Here is a 16,909-nt window from a genome sequence, read left to right as displayed (position 1 = left end):
TGTGTGTGTGTGTGTGTGTGTGTGTGTGTGTGTGTGTGTAAGAGAGCTAGAATACAGAGCACCTTGCCATCACAGGAGGTGCATCTACCTGATATACCCTGTGTGCATGCGCGCGTGCGTGCGTGTGTGTGTGTGTGTGTGTGTGTGTGTGTGTGTGTATGCGTGTGCCAGGGATCCTGCTTCTAGCAACTGGACTCAGTCTAGGAGAGACCTTTCCCTACCTCTGACAAAGCCATCACTATCTGGTGAAGGCGGTAAGTGGGCATGATCTGGAATCTACTGCCTATTTCATGGGTCTGTACCCAGCTCTGGGGGTCTCTAAGCTTGGAGAAGAGTGCTTTGGACCATCACACTGAAAAGAGTCCTTGGAGTGCCTGGGGACACTCCACAAAGCACAAAGAGAAGCCATAAACCTCAGTGCCAGTGGTTACTTGGCCAGTGCCCCATTACAAAGTTGTAGAAGCCAAGAAACACTGGCACCACAGGTACACTCATGGAACGCTCCGTGGTTTTCCTGCAGGAATCTCATCCTGGCCTATGTCTGGCTCCTGTTAGCACCTGGCATGTACCAGAAGGATCTGCTTGGGCAAGAGGCTGGGATTCAGGCAGCTCCAAGACCTCCTGGTTTCTTCTCACACACTCATACCTTATTTTACTTTAAAGATTTTATTTTTAGTTGTGTGTGTGTTCATGTGACTGAAAGTACTAATGGGGCCAAAAGAAGATGTAGGACTCCATGGAGGTACCAGTACAGGCATTTCTGAGCTGTCTGACATGGGTCTGGGAATCGAACTCAGGTCCTTTTCAAGAGCAGCACATAAGCTTACCCACTGAGCCCTCTCCCTAGCTCTTCATGCATGCTTTGTTTTTCTCTTATGCTCTCCCAGTGTCCTGGGAAAACTCATGCTGTCAGAGTGGGAGCAGAAGGTGTGCTTCTGTCCTGGGAAGTGGGAGCACAGAGAGTCCAGAGCTTGCATTCCAGAAAAGGGAGCCAGGTAAAGTCTGGGGGGATATGCGTGCCTGTGTGGCCATGGCAGGCGGAGAAGTACAGACTTGGTACCATGGGCTCCTGGGAAGGAGTTTTGATAACTGCCTCCTCAGCATGGCTCAGGAAGCCGTGTCTCTTGGAGCATAGCTCTGGTCGGCTATTAGAGGAGGAGAAGGATGATGATGATGTCAGGGGTTTGTGGCTGTGGTAAGAAGACCTAGTGCTACTTACCCAGGGCAGACTGAGCACAGGCAGCCTTAGCTGGATGAGGCATCCCAGAAGGTATGTCTAATAGAGCTTCAACAGCTATGGGTGTGTGTGTATGTGCGCAAGACAAGAGAGCCTCGAGAGCAGAGCACCTTGGAGTTCAGCTGCCCCATAGGTGTGGTGGATGTGTCATCTCTCATGAGTCAGCTTTGGTCACAGGATCTATGGCAGAACTAAGGAATCAATGGGTGGCTTGAGGAGAGCCAAGGATCTGTAGAGACCAGTGACTCTGCATCAGAGGAAACGAAGGTTGGAGAGGAGGTCCTGAGGGCTCGTGGGTCTGTAGGAGCTGGGACATGAACTCTGAAGTCATTAGACTAAGGCTCATGAGTGTAGAAGATATGTATGCCCTGGGACAAAAAGAGCAGGAGGTATTGGTCTCAAAGGACACACCCTTCCATATAGGAGGCGTCTTGCCTCATCCTGGCTTAGAAACCTGCTCCCAGTATGCTGAGAGGGGCCTCATCTCAGATTCAGTCTTTCTTCTGCTGGGCAGCATTCAGAGTTCCAGTCTCCTCATTGCTTAGACCTCCTTCTTTGGTCTGGCTGAGATCTCCCATCTCATTTTCAACTCCCCAGGTCAGACCACAAAACATAGGGTCTAGGAACCCACTTGATGTGGAAGCACACATACAGAGTAAGTGCTTTGCTCCTCAGTGGTCTGGAGTGGCTGGCTGGCGTGACAGGACCCTATCTGGGCCATAGTTGTTAAGGTGGGCTGAAGAGAAATTTGCTTCTCAGCCCCGAGGCAAAGCATACCCAGGAGGGGGCCTGAGGACTCTATGGACGCAGGCGTGAGTGGGACATTTTCTCCTGCCTTTCTCCCTCTGCCTCTCCAACCCTGCCTGCTTACAGACAGTAGGATGGGGGCAGACTAGGGGCTGCTGAGAAGCCTAACTTGGCAAGGAGGTGACAAGATGGTTCCCAGGATGCAGGGTTGATCTATACCAACAGTTATGGGCACTCTCCTGGACCTGGAAGAGCAGGAAGGGGATCTGAAGGAAGCCAGGGGCCGGTCATGGAGGGGCCAGGACTCTACATGCAACTCCCACCCTGGTCCTCTCTCCAGGCCTGAATAGCGGTTTCCAAGACAGCAGCACCAAGCCCCATCCCACTCTGACCCAGAAACACTTCTCCTGAAGGGAGCTAAGGGATGCTCCTATCCAGCGCTCAGGGCTGGACTATTAATTACCCTTTTCCCCTGGTCTTGGGACTTTCGGCGCTGTGCATGTGCTCCCTGACCTCCGGGTTCCAGGGAGAGGTGACCCAGACACTCCTCTTCAAGCACCCGGGGGTGGAGAGCAATGACCTCCCGCTCAGCTCTTTGCTTTGGCTGCGTGGAGCAGCCTCGAGATGTGGGAAGTGCTCTCGGCCCCGCCCCCTCCTGGTCCGATGCTCCGGCCACGCAGAGGCGGGGGGCGGGGGGGGGGAGGCTGCGGGTGCATCTTTGCAGAAAGAGTACTTTGGTTGCGGCGGGCGCGGGGCGGGTGCTGGCCCCGCTGTTCTCCCGGCTCCCAGTCTCTGCGCGTTGCGCTTACCCGCGGTTCCACGTCGCGTCCCGCTCTACGCGCAGCGCACCCGGGGGCCCCCCGGCCCCCTCCCAGCGCGGGGCGGGCAGGGGGTGTGGTGCGGGCGGCACGAGTGACAGCGCTCTCCTCGCGAGGCGCCTCCACGGGGCTCAGTGTCACAGCGCCGAACGCGCTGTGCGCACAGTCCGCCGCGGGCCGCCAGCCCTGTCGAAGCGATGTCCTCCGAGCCTTAGCCTCAGTCAGAGCCAGGCCACTGACCACCCGAGTCCGCGCCCTCGTGGCCACCTTGCTGCTGTCAACGCGGAGACAATGGACGCGGGAGCCGCCCCGCAAAAGCACAGTAGGTGCCGCTCCTGTTGCTGCAGACGCAGGGCTGGGGCGGGTAGACGCGCGGGGGCGCCGCTGCTCCTGGCCCGGGTCGGGGATGTGCCCAGGGAGGGGGCGCATGTGGGGCCCAGCTGCTTCTCTTTTCCGTTTGGGCTCGGGTGCGCATGTGGAATCGCAGCAGGACAGGCAGAGAGGTCCAAGGCTCTCTTGGTGGCCTCAGGTACTGGATGAGGGATCAAAGAGCCACCCCCTGCAAACTTTCCTCCCCAGGTTTCAGGATGTCTTCCTGGGGCTGTAATTCTGTGTGGGGACTGACCCCTGCTGGGGTGGGGGTGGGGATGCCCCTACTTCGGTGGTGCAGGAGGACCACTGCCATGTGAGTCGGCCAGAAGTGCTGGGTGGACAGCTGCAGCGCAGTGAACACATCACACATCTGCTTGGGCTAGGCTGGGATGCACCTGCCCAGCCCCCACGGTGGGGACACGGTGGGGCCAGGTGGGAACCACCAGACACTGCAGGGTGTTGTTGGGGAAAGAGTTCAACTACCCACTGTGTGAGGTGATTCCTGGGGTCCTGGACCTCTAAACCCTTATAGGGCATCCTGTAGGGGATGGGGTACTTATGGAACTATCAAACAGGAGATGCAAAGAAACAGGAGGCTTCCTCCTGCTCCCCCTGCCCTCCCCTGCCCTCCTTCTCCTCTTCTTCCTTCATTTCCAGTCCCTCTCTATGCTGGCTGGTGACAATTGAGGCATATGAGGTGATCATAGACTCCATACCAAATCAGGCCTTTCTCCCATGATCTTCTTGGTGCCTTACCATGAAAAGGTACCAGTATGCCTCCCGGCTCCCTAGTGCCCTGGATTCCAGAGGCAATGCCAGGCACTTCTCATGGCTGGCCCACAGTACCCAAAGCACCAGGGGTTCCCACTGGTGTCCTGTCAGGATCCTTGAACAAAGTCCCAACTTAAGAGCTGCAGAGGGGATACTGGGCACCATGGGCAGCAGCAGGAGGTCAGAGGTCAAGCCTGCCTTCTGTCCTGTTAATGGGTCAGGAGCTAGCCTGTATATCCTTCCCTTCCCCAGGCCCCAGTTACTCCAACACATTACCCATTCCACAACCACACTCTCCACAAGTCCCCATGGGAAGGACTGGATTTTAGGTAGAACGAGAGAGACTGAGAGAGACTCGGTGCAGCAGCTAGTATGTGCCATCAACTTACCTGAGGACTCCTGCAGTTGGATTCCCTAAGGCCCAGCCTTTCGGGGTCCTTGTCCAGTGTAAGACAGCTGACCCCTCACACTCTTGGGACAGGAGAGGTCGGAGTTGGCCCGTAGAGTCTGGACAGGGTGTGCCATCTGGAGCTCCAGGGGTTGGTTTCGTAGCCTTGATGCCCTGTAACCTTGCCCACCTAGGAGGCCAAGTAAGCCTGAAACCGAGGCAGGCCTGCTCTCTGTCACCCTCCGTAGGACTTGTGTACACTGCCATTGAGTAACAGGCAGGTGTGGGGTCCAGAGAGTGTTTAGTAGTGAGGGTGGGTTCTCCACTGGGTAACTAGGTAGGAATTCTCCTCACTTGATGCTTAGGCTAGACCTGTGGGTCCTGGGACCCCTGCAGGTCTTGTTACTTACAAGTGAGACAGACAGTCCTCCTGCAGGTCCTCCTAGGGATAGGAAGCCTTAGTGCCTGGGGTTGTCAGCACCACCACCAATAGTTCAGGTTACATAACCCCCAACCCCACACACGGCTTGCTGTAATCGGCAGCAGCCAGGTTCGACAATATGAGTTATAATTGGATTTTAATTTTTAATGCCTGCAATAGATGAAGAGCTACGGGCCAATTTGTATAGACTCAGTTACTCTGCGCCTAACAGGACTACTTCATTATCTGCCAACCATGGCACCCACCCTGCCTCCTGCTCTCGGGAGGGGTGGTGAGCCTGGCCCAGAGCATGTGCCAGTAACCTGAAGGCTGCCTGCCACCTGCTGCAGCAGAGGAGCTGCTGAGGAAATGGGCCATCTCCCGTACCTCAGAGTGGGCTGGAGACCAGTGCTGCCTACCCCTCCTCCTGCACCACAGCAGCTCTCAGCCTCATGAGCTCTGTCTGCCAGGAAAGGGGCTGTCCTCTAGGACCTAGGCATCGATATGTCCAGCCAAACTGCAGCTGCCTTCTCTTGGCCAGGACTCTTGACCCCCGGATCAGTAGGCACAGGTGGCTGTGGAGCCTCTGGACTGTCCGGTCACCTTAAGCTGTAGATGGAGATGGGAACCAGGACTGCATGCAGTAGGTCTCCTAGGTGCTAGAGATGGGGGAGCCACTGGGCAGGGGGCACATGGCCTCCACACAGACTGAGTCTTGAATAGAAGCACAGCCCTTTTCCAGTGGTTCCTCCCATCTCCCCAGCTGGAGGGGTCCCAGGGCGAGGCGCTCATCTGCGACCGCCCTTTAGATTATTCTTAGGTCTGTTGTATAACAGGCAGCATCGCAGGCAGACGGAGGAAGGGCTCCTGGAGACGTCTCCAGTGGCAGCAGCTAGCCAGCCGGGAGTGAGCTTTTGTCCTTTCTGCCTGCCCAACACAAAGGGACAAAGGAGGAGGGTTCTGCCACCCAGTCCTGCCAAGGGCTGGCCATGTTGCGCAGTGGAGAGGGGCTAAGAGTCGTGGGGTTTCAGTGCCCCTTGGCCTTCCAGGGTTCTCTGGGTTGAGGATGAGCCTGACTAGGAGTTTTCCAAGACTCCTGCTTCTATAGCCTTATGTACAAATGTGTGTATGTGTGTGTGTGTGCATGTGTGTCTGTGTATATGCATGTGTGTGTCTGTGTGTGTGCGTGTGTCTGTGTGTGTGCATGTGTCTATGTGCATGTATCTGTGTGTGTGTGTGTGTGTGTGTGTGTCTGTGTGTGGATGTCTGTGTGTTTATGTGTGTGTGTGCCTATACCCTCCTCCCAGGCCAATGCTGGAGTGGGAGTCTGAGGAGGGAGTAGCAGTGCCGTGGCCCAGAGCTTCCCGCCCCTTGCTCTTGCTCCTCTCTTCCTTCCCCATCTGTTCTGTTCTCCTTGCAGCTTTTAAGCTCAATTCTGGGGTCTCTATCCCAACACATTGGAGCAGGCTCCCCACACCTGTTTTCTGAGTTCCTGCTGGGTATCAGATCCCAGCGGGCAGGGCATGCCAGGAGGAGTCTTATGACAAATAAGAGGGACTTTGGAGAGACTGCCTATGGAGCGGATGCTTCACCGTCAGAGACTGCTGGAGAGGGCCCCATAGATCCCAGTCCATCTGCATCCTGTGGGCTTATGGCCTGCATTACCTCATCTTTACTCTTTACTAGATCCTCTGAGATGCATGCACATACATGGACACACATATACATGAGTATGTATGTCTAACCTACACACACATGCATAATCTACACAGTTACACAGACCTACTTCCAAGGCAGAGGCACCCTGTCTTCCTGGGGAAGAAGTAAACTGGATGGTTTTTGTTTTGTTTTGTTTTTTAAATCAAGGCAGGGTGCCACTGTAGCTCAGGTTAGCCTCGAACTCCAGACAGTCTTCCTGCTTCAGCCTCTCAAGTACAGGGACTGAAGGCATGTGCCACCACACATGCTGGCTCTAGCTGACTGACATTCCAGAGAGCCTGATGTGTGTAAAGGGTATGAGAGAAAGGAGCTGTGCAGGGGCTGCACCTCCAGGCTGCTGAGCTGTTCATGATCCACGATCATGACTGACTTGTTGACCTTGAAGAACCTAGAATGCAGGGAACCCTGGGGTATGGTGAAGGACAAGCTTCTGAGATGTTTCTCTGCTTGCTTAGAGAGGGCCCAGCTCCACCTGAGGTCCATGCCAGTACCTCTAGCCTTGCCTCTTCTCTTGTCATGGAGCAGCCTAGATCCAGACTGGGGTCACTTGCCGATCTGGCCCTTCCTCTGTCACATGAGTGTTCTCCAGAGTTGACACAGAGGTACCCAGAGGTGACTCTAAAGACGTATGTGCAGCCCATAGAACCCTGGAGTTCTGTGGATGGGGGTGGGGATGGGGATGGGGTGAGGGAGTGTTGCTCTTTGTACAGATTGCTCTAACAGGCTATGAAAGCCAGACAAGTCACTTAACCACCTGCGAGCCCCTTTGCCTTCTGCAAAACCACATCTGCAGCTACCTGCTCCAGTGGTACTGCAAGTACTATCTGGGGGATCTGGGGAACAAGTAGTCTCTGTGCTAGACTAAGGCAGTCTTGGGAACCTGTGGTCACTGGGACCCTCCTTCCCTTCATGACAGCTAGCCTGTACTCTCCTCCCCTGGACTCCCTGTTGTCCATCCCAGCAGAAACCACTACACACTGATGACACCTCTTGGCGATGCACCCGCACACAGCCCCAGGGTCTGACATGTTAGGTATAGGCAGGTTCATGCTCCTTCTGAAGGCTCTGTGGAAAGGTCCTACCCATCATCTCCTGGCCATGGTCTTCTATGGCACCCAAGGCTGACGTCTCCGTCACCTCTCTCTTCTGTAGCCTCTGCTTTCTGCTTTGCCTGCTCTGTTTCTTGAACCTTCCCCTTTCTTCTGAGGCTCATTGCTTCCATTGGACAGTGTTCTCCATACACAGGCCACTCTACACAGGAGATGCCACAGCCAAGGCTCCTGAGCCTCTTGCCCTGTCCTATCTTACCCTGCTACCTGATATCCCCTAGAACTCCATTCTTTCTGCCTTTGACCTGTGAGCAGGAGCCTGCCAATTGGGCTGGGCTGGCTGCTGGTGCCCTTTGCCTCCCTGAGTAGCTATGTAGATGCTCAGGACCCTGAAGGTTCCAAGCTTAGTCCCATTTGCAAAGACACTTTCCAGATGCAGCTGTGCTTGTAGGTTCCTGGGACACATATGCATATTTATCGTCCTTCAGCCCATCTCAGTGCTCACATCATCTACCCTGGTATCCCCCTGCCTCAGCACTGCTGAACCAGAATCAGGGTGCAGATCTCCTGATGCCGAGTCCCACAGGCCCAGGACAGGACCGGTACAGGATGGCACATGCTGATGGTATAAAGCTGGGGAACTCAGGGTTCTCTCCACCCTCATCTCTTCTCTGATTGGGCTGCCACTAGTCTTCAGAGGCTACAAGAGCAAGTGAAGAGGGGCTGAGCCCTCCCAAGTGTTATTTTTCTCAGCCTCCAATCAATGTCTACTTTGATAGACAGGTTCAGGGACTACTTGGCCCTGGGCTGAGCAGCTACTGTGGAGTCCACCTGTGTAGAAGTAGTGGAGGTGCAGCGGGCCAGAGGCCAGGTATACACACAGTCTCTGCTGTTGCTGGGCAAGGTCATACAAGCTGGGTAGTAAGTAGCTTTTGCAGGAAGTTGGGATGGGACCAGCAGGGTAGAGACCTTAAACCTGGGACTGGACAGATAGGCTGGTTTTCAGTAATCTCAGCCTTGATACCATCTCTTGTATAGTGGGCTCCAATGGACATAACTGCCCATGCTACGGCGTCCTTGAGCATGGGAGAGGGCAGTGGCTGAATAACTTGAGCCTCCTAGACCTGTCCTGCCCCACCCTTGATCCTTGATGCTCCTCCAAACTCAGATCTTTCCTGTGTGGCCTTAGATGGCTGATGGGCAGCTGCAGTCACCTGCAACCTGTGAACATGTGGATACAAGAGTGGAGTCTAACCGGGATAGATGCTGGTATACTGGGCCCTGGTCCCCTTGAGCCCAGCCCTAATGTCCTGCCACTTACTGGGGTGTGTAGGGTTGTTGCTTTGCACACAGTGTCCCAACAGCTCCACTGGGCCTTTCTGAAATTTCCTGGAAAGCCAGTGGCACCTGTCCAGCTGATCTGTGTCTCCAAGGTTTGTCCAGGTAGACTGGCTGGATCTGAGATGGCTCTCCTCGTCGCTTCCCACTGTGGTGACTGATGATGGAGGAGTGGGTGGGTTCAGTCTGCAGTGGTGGCCTGAGGTGCAAGTTCTTCCTGAGAGTTTTTCAAGTGGTTCTCTCCCTTGCTGGTGGCCCTCCCCTGAGGGGCAACAGTACTCTGGGCTCCTAATTAACAGATCATGAAATGCTCCACTTTTCTGAGAGCTCTGATCCACTGGTGCACACCGTGAAGATGCAGAGCAGACATGAAAGGGGCCTACTACCAAGCTGATCCCCCTGGCATCTCTTCTTGCTTCAGAATCCCCAGACCTACCATACCGTTCCTCTCTCAGACTCTCTCAGAGTCTGGCTGGGTTTTCTGAGACCAAGTTCAAGGTGCAGAGCTGACAGCCTGGGCTCAAGTTGTCTGTCACCACCTGCCATACTCTGAGCTGTGGGTTCGTAAGCAAAGCCTTCAGTAGCCATCTCCTTTGACAGAGGAGGTACAGGGACATATTGCCTCCCGAGGCTGTTCCAAGTGGCTTTGACAGGCCCCTAGGGCTCCACAGTGTTTCTGAGGAGGCACAGGCTGGACCTGGCTTCCTCTGGGAAGCTTGATTCCAGCACTGCCCTAGGCTATAGCTATCTCTTACTTGCCAGGAAGCAAGGAAAACTAGCCGATCCCAGTGCCTTTTGGCCATCTCAGCAGAAGCATGTGTTCTGCTGTGCCTCTGGGAGCTAGCTCCATAGCTCTGACCCCATGGAGGGAATGTAGGTGGGGTGGTTCAGGGGCCAGGTCTACAACATAATCTGTGCTCTTATTGGAGGAGCCAATTGCCTAAGGCTCAGTTTTCTCATCAGTAAAGAAAGGGATGGTGCTGTCTGTGAGGGGGGATTAGCTGGCCATAGAGAAGGTGAGGGACCTGCTAGAAGACATGAGTACTGCCAGTTCTGGGTTTTCTGGTTCCAGGGGAGGAGAAATTAGCTCCAAAAAGACAGCCTTCACTTGAGCCTTCCCTCTGAAGCCCACTGCTGGGATATTTAGCATATAATACTATCAAACCCTGGCCCCTGTCCTGAGACAGACCAGTCAAGTTAATGTTGCCAAGGTGCAGAGACACCATCCAACTGCCCCTGTCCTGCCCAGATGACAAGCGGATGGGGGTTTGCTCTAGGTCCTAGCTAAGGGAGTCCTGTCTGTCTCTGTCTTCTCCACCTGATACCGGAATATGCATCCTCGTCCTCAAGGGGTAAGACTTTCAGAGACAGGTGAAAAATTGCAGCCAAGAACATGGCTAATGGAGATGGATTGCAGGGCTGTGCCAATCCATGCTGGCCCTTGGGAAGCCTGGTTAGCTCCCAGCAGTGGGAGGTGACTTCCATAGACCCCTGCTTTCAGAGTGAGGTTCCTCTTCCTGTTCCTTCTCCGCTCTCCTAGCCCCAAGAAGTCCCTGCCGGTCCCACCTCATCTTTGTAGATCACAGCCCTGCAAGGGCTGCAGTCTGAACATGGTGTGGACCATCCCAGAACCCGAAACCCATGGCCAATTCCAGTCCTTCCGAGGGCCAAGGGGGATGGGCCTCATCCCCCAGAGCCCCACGGCTGCTAGACCACGATGTGCTCTTGGCCTCAACTTGGCTGATGATTCAGCCTCGAACTGCAGGGGAGGCACCACCGTCGTCCGCATGCTGGCGCGGAAGTGTCTGTTCGTATTAAAAAAAAAGAAAACACATTCTGAGCCTGGGATCTTTGTCATCTTCAGAAATGCCATGCCTGTTAAGTGAGGGCTGTGTTCTGCCACAGGCTGATGGGGTAGGAGATGAACAGAGCCTGCTGTCTGGGCACCCAGCCTGGTGGCTCACCTGCTCCATGGCAGTCCCCTCAACACAATGGCAAATGAAGGGGATACCTCCCCTAGGCTCCTAGTTTTCTGGTTTCCTGGAGGTGGGGGGTGGGGTGATCAGCCCTCACTGTGCTGCCAAACTAGTTGGAGTATGCTCTGCTGTCCTTCAAAGTCAGGAGGAGCCTCACATCCATTCAAGTTTACAGAAAGAAAAGGCCACTGGACTGAGGGCTGTGGACCCTCAGGGAGCAAGCCGGAGTCTCCCTGGGAGCCATCCCGGTCCCTCCACTGTGCCTTGCCCAGTGGGTGAGAAGTGCTGCTGCTGCGGAAGTATCTCACCTCCTTTCAAAGGCAGCAGCTGTTGTCTTGGAGTGAGCCTGTGGGAAAGGGCTGTGTGGTGGAGACTTGGAGCCCTTGATCCTGCCTCTTCCTGCCTGGCCCACCCTGTCTGCCCCCTGCTCCCTTTAGATCTTTAGGAGTGGTACTGTGAGCAGGTAGGAGGCTGGGGCTGTAGACTGAGACTGAGGCTAAGACTAAAGCCAGAGAGGCTAAGGCTGGGACTGGGCTCTGAGAGGCTGAGGCTGGGACTGGGGTCTGAGAGGCTGAGGCTGGGACTGGGGTCTGAGAGGCTGAGGCTGGGACTGGGGTCTGAGAGGCTGAGGCTGGGACTAGGGTCTGAGAGGCTGAGGCTGGGACTGGGGTCTGGGCTATTGCAGAAGGCTAGGCTACATCAGGCAGCTAGGTTGGGTCTCCACTTGCTTCTCTGAGAGGTATAGGAGAGCCACAAGCGAGCTTAGGGAGATGCTTCAGTAATTCATAGGGCCAAAAGCCCATTGGTTGGAGCTCCCCAAAGGGGGGCTAGACATAAGCTTCTTGGTTTATCCAATTGAGACCCTAGTGAGTCTTTCTCCCTTCAGTTTCAAGTTTCTTTCTTTCTTTTTTCTTTTTTTTCTTTTTTTTCTTTTTTTTTTCTTTTTTTGGTTTTTCAAGACATCCAATGCCTGCTAGTCCATATTGGTTTTGGGAGGGAGGGTCCTTGGCAGCTCCCTCAGCCTCCTGGATTCCTCCAATGGTCTTTCTTGGACCCCAGCCTCGTTCAATGTGCAGTAAAAACTGTTCTTTGCCCAGCCAGGAGCTCCATAGAACACTGAGAGGGGCTTCCCTCAGGAGTCCTGTCCAAGTTGTGCTTCCTGAGGGCAGAGGCAGGAAGATAGTCAGGAGGAAACCTTGATTATTTCTCACCCGCCCACTTAGGTTAGATGGCAGCTGAGTGGGTGCTTCATAGCTGGCCAGTCTATCCTGCCTCGGGTCGTGCCCACTCCTACCTCACAGTATGATGGCAGCTGAGACAATCTGTTAAAGCAAAGTATGATAGGAACCTCAAACAGCACCAGAGCTCCCTCTTCTCAGGGCCATGACCTGGGGCCACCATAGTCCCCTGATGGCACATGCCCCTTCCTCATGCAACACAGAGACCCTCATATATATGTGTTTACAGCTGGTCCTGTTTTGGCCCCCATCTTGATGTTAAGAAACTTGAAACCGGCCGGGCAGTGGTGGCACAAACCTTTAATCCCAGCACTTGGGGGCAGAGGTAGGCAGATTTCTGAGTTTGAGGCCAGCCTGGTCTACAGAGTGAGTTCCAGGACAGCCAGGTCTACATAGAGAAACCCTGTCTTGAAAAAGCCAAATCAAACCAAACAAAAAAACCAAAACTTGAAACTGAAGGGAGAAGGACTCGCTGGGGTCTCAAGACGCTTGTGGAGGGTTGGCCAAGGTTATCTGTGTGGGAGAGGCACTTCCTATGCTTTCCTTTGTACCTAGGAGAGCTGTGGGGGTTGGGCATGCTGAAAAGCAAGCGATTCTGTCAAGGATGCCCTCCCACACTGTCAAAGCCAGGCCCTGTGGAGGAGCATGGGTCTCCTTCCTCTACCACCTCTTTTGTCCACTCTGTCCCAGAGCTCTGTTCTTCAAGGAGAGAAGATCCACACACAGCTTCTGGGTCTTGCTGTCCTTTTTCTGGGGTCCTTGAAGTGCTTGGTAGCCCTTGGTCACCATGTCTCCCAGCAGAAGACTCTATCAGTGGACCCAGCTGGTACAGTTCAGTTAAGGCAAAGGGGTCCTCACTTAGGACTATGTCCTCTGCATACTTCATTTTGGGGTAATGACTGTAACTTCTGGTGCTTCAAGATTGCGGCCAATAGTGGGGCAGCAGCTGCTGAGAAGCCCTTGTTATATCCTCCAGGTTTGAGCAGAAAGTCTGGGGGTACCTGAGCCTGCAGCAGGAGGGCCATCCGCTGCATGATCAGAGGCTCAAAGGCTGAGCCTCACACACTGAGGCTGTAGGTCTGACAAGACACCCGCTATGAAGCTTCTCTCATGATCTGCCAGTTTCTGAGCAACAGTTTTCAGGTCAGGCCTATGGCTCACTTCTTCAGCAGCTGATCACAACAGAATTTCAGAGCAGCAGAGGTATCTGTGGGCTGGGAAGGTGAGGGGCAAGTGTTAATTGGCCTGTTGGCATAGGGGCCCTTTGGCCTCATGTGGGGCAGGAACAATTCTGGAAGGTCAGTCTTTCCAAAGGTAAAGAGCCTGTGCTAGCCAGGCCTAAGTGGTACACTCATGTCCACTAGCCTTCTCTGTAGTCCTCATGGGCCAGCAATCCCTCTGGCTGGTGCCTGCTGCAGTGGGTTTGGAGACTTGGCAACCAGCGATAGACCTGGTGGCCAGTCTAGGTGTCCTGTTATTGGACTGCCATTTTCACAGATAATGCTGTAGAAGGAGCTGTCTTGGCTCTAGAGCCCCTCTCCTGTCAGAAGCCAGCTCTGCTGGGCTGTTCTTTATTATTGTTGTTGTTGTTGTTTTTATTATTATTGTTATTATATTTTCTTTATTTTCCCCTCTGAAAACCCCTATCCCATCTCCCCTCCCCCTTGCTCACCAACCCACCCACTCCTGCTTCCCTGTCTTGGCATCATTCCTTCACTCCTGCTTCCCTGTCCTGGCATCAATCCTTCTATCTTTCAGGGATGTTAATGGACCCAGCAGGAGACTCAGGCTCTGGGCCTCGACCTCTCTTCCATCACTTGTTAGATTGGCATTCAGGAGCCCCCAGTGGCCGCCACAACAGAGAGCCCTGTGGCCTATATAAGGCCTCTGGGGGACAACTGTGTTGTTCCCACCCCCCTCTCAGAAGGTAGCTGGGTGGCCTCCTGTGGTGTGGTGGCTGCTCTCTGGAGTTGGTTATAGAGGATCACAGCCACAGACTATCCATTTTCCCAGGGCTGAGGCAGCCACCCTGAGTGGACACCCCCCCCCCATTGCTGGGGAGGGATGGTCTAATGATTAACCCTGAGCTTTCCTGATAGGGCCCTGCTGTGCCTTGCTCCCTTGCACATGGGATGGCCCTTATGAGTTTCTCCAGGGCTGAGGAGAAATGAATGGGCTTGTCACTTGCAGGTTACTGAGCTGGCCCAGCCTCCTCAGCATCCTGACTCTTGCTCAGTAATTCTAGGCAGGGGGCCCGTCTTTGAAGATCGCTGGCCTGTCCCTGTGCCGAGTTTGGATCTGTGCTTATTGGCAATGTTGGTGTGACAGAGGGCTTTAGGCTCTTGGGAGCTATATGTCCTTGTGATAAATAGGGAGCGTGCTCCCAGAGCCTGCTCTTTGGGTTGGAGTGTACCGCTATGTGGATTTCAAATGGGGAAACTGAGGGCAAGAGAGGGAAGTTGTAGATTGGCTCCTTTCCACAGCCTCTGTGGGTCCAGGCCCCAAGGTGTTTAACTGTAGGACAGACTGCGTTCCCTCCTACTATTCATGACCATGTACCAGCACTGTGTGCAGTGCCCAGGAGCCAGCCTGCCCAGGTCCTCATGGTGTAGGAGCTAAGGAATACCTGCTGGCAGCCTGATGCCTGAGAATCCATCAGCTGGTCTGTCTCTGCCCCAAGCTCCAAGAGTGGAGGTGCAGGGATGTCTCCCTTGGCTTGAGAGCAGCCTAGAGCTGGCATCTCCTTTGGCACACTGCTCCTTGCTGGGTGTGTAGGGCTGAATGCCCTTAGGTGAGGGGATTCTGGTCAGGAGTCTGTAGGAGAGCAGATTACCACCCGCCCTCCTTGCTTCCTCTGGTCCGCAGGAGTGAAGAATATGGTCTCCCTTCCTCCCTCCATCTCTCTCCTTCCTTCCCTTTCTTTTCTCTCTCCATCTCCCCCCTCCCTCCCTTCTTCCATTTCTCCCTCCCTCCATCTCCCTCCCTCACTTTCCTTCCTCCCTTCATCTCTTCCTCCCTCTTCCCAGCTATCCCTTCTTCCCTCCCTCCCTCCCTCTCTCTCTCCCTCCATCCCTCCCTCCCTCCCTCCATCCCTCCCTCCATCCCTCCGTCCTTCTCTCCCTCATGTCCCTAGCCTCACCCTGCATACCTGTTGAATAGGGCCTGTGGGTGGAGGCAAACATCCTCGCAGGCAGCTCTCACGCACACGCCAGTGTTTGTGTGTGTTTCAGTGTATTTTTAAAAGCGACTTGCAGCTGTGTTTGAGTCAGTCCCATTCTCCCCTCGAGCTCTGCAGGCTGCACACTGGGGTGTTATTTTGGGCTTGGTATTATTGGGAATTATTATATTCCGTTAGGAAGGAGACAATGAAACTCGGGGAATCATCAGGCTGGGAAGCAGGGACTTGGTGGGAGTTAGGAAGTGAAATCCAGAGTGAATTCACCCATGTCCCTCCTGGTCATCAGAATTAGATTTTCTGTCTGCACTTGGTCCCACCTCGGATGCTTCTCACAGGGCTTCCTCTGGTTTGAGGCACCCCTTGTTGCCACCAGATGATAGAGGAACAGAGGGGGAGTTGCCGGACTTCCCTCTTGGGAAGTATCTGGAGGCTGGCCCCTTCTCACAGACACTCCCAGCCACCCAGCAAGGCCTGAGCTACCTCATCTGATGCCAGGCTGCAAGCACACCACTCCTGGTGACCAGCTTCTGGGTGACCCCTGTAGGATCAAAGGGCAGGCTTCTGCCTCAGGAGGAAACTCCGATGGGGGCAGGGCACAAAAGCACCGCACTGTGACTGGTGTCTCCATACCATGTTCTCTGCCGTGTGTTCCTGCGTCTCCTCAAAAAAACCTAAATTACCCCTGCAGTCAGCTGAGCCTTAAAAAGCTGCAGGCGTGACTCAGACGTCACTGCTGCCTCTGCCCCAGGAACACATGAGGTCACAGAGGTGGTTCCTTCTGGCAGCTCAAGCCAAGCTGAGCTGTGGACCTTAGATGACACTTGACCCCCTCAGATCAAAGGGTAATATGGGCAAGGTGATGGACCAAGGTGGATACCTAGATACTATACATTGATACCGTGACCTCAAGCAAACCTCCATCTCCCCCTCTGAAAACAGAGATCTAGGATATCCTCTGAATGGGGCTTGTGGAGGAGTCTTGGTGTAGGGCTAGCCCTCCACTATGAGTAAGACAATCCTCCTGCTCTTCCCAGGGAAAGAAAAGAGGCTACAAGAGACCCTCCCTTGGAAGAGACCTCTGTGTCTTGACTCCAGAGCTATGAAGGATGGCTGAACCTCTTCCATAGCCCTTGGTCAGGCTTTCTGTCCAGCTGGAGTCCCAGCCCATTGCTTCCTTTCTTAGAGGACAGAGCAGCTCTTAAAACCTGCCTGGTACATCCAAGCCTCAGGCACTGAGGTGTGGCTGCAAGGCCTTAGGGGCCCTGCTGCAGTCTAGGGTAATCTGGGATCAGAAGTACCCAGGGCTACCAGGGAGCCATCAGCTGGACTAGCTGATGCCTTGTGCCCCTCCGCACCAGCAGCAGGGATAGGAAGGAAGTCTGGCTTTTGTGGGCACTCCCTACCCCATGAGGTACCTTCCTCATGGACACCCCCATTGTGTGGCACCTCCTGCTCTTCTGCTTGAGGTAGTATCAGAGAGAGTGGCCCCAAAGCTTTACAAGCCACGATAACAGAGTATGAGCCCCTCTGCTTCAACCACCCAGCCATGTCTTCTCTTGGTGCCCTGTTGGATTGATGTAGGCTTTCTTGCCATCCCCTAATACTCTGGGAGTCTGTGACAGTCAGACAAGTGTCCCCAAAGGTGGCAACTTTCTTA

At 54.4% G+C, this 16,909-nt stretch overlaps 1 protein-coding gene across 8 annotated transcripts in view; it reads left to right on the top strand.

The window, feature by feature from the left end:
- The window catches only part of Plch2 (phospholipase C eta 2), an 83,008-nt gene that overhangs the window by 18,052 nt on the left and 48,047 nt on the right, over window positions 1-16,909 (top strand). Inside the window, exon 1 of one of the 8 annotated variants that reach the window (XM_031379721.1) lies at window positions 2,720-3,124. The exons of the other annotated variants lie outside the window; for them this stretch is intronic. Within the exon in view, the coding sequence (XP_031235581.1) occupies window positions 3,094-3,124 (31 nt within the window). The 5' untranslated portion in view covers window positions 2,720-3,093. Of the gene's footprint in view, window positions 1-2,719; window positions 3,125-16,909 lie in introns of those variants that run through there. 8 annotated transcript variants of the gene reach the window in all.

The sequence above is a fragment of the Mastomys coucha genome, unplaced genomic scaffold (genome assembly GCF_008632895.1).
Source record: "Mastomys coucha isolate ucsf_1 unplaced genomic scaffold, UCSF_Mcou_1 pScaffold18, whole genome shotgun sequence".
Taxonomy (NCBI): domain Eukaryota; kingdom Metazoa; phylum Chordata; class Mammalia; order Rodentia; family Muridae; genus Mastomys; species Mastomys coucha.
The sequence above is the reverse complement of the archived record's forward strand: the minus strand, read 5'-3'. Positions and strand labels throughout refer to the sequence as shown.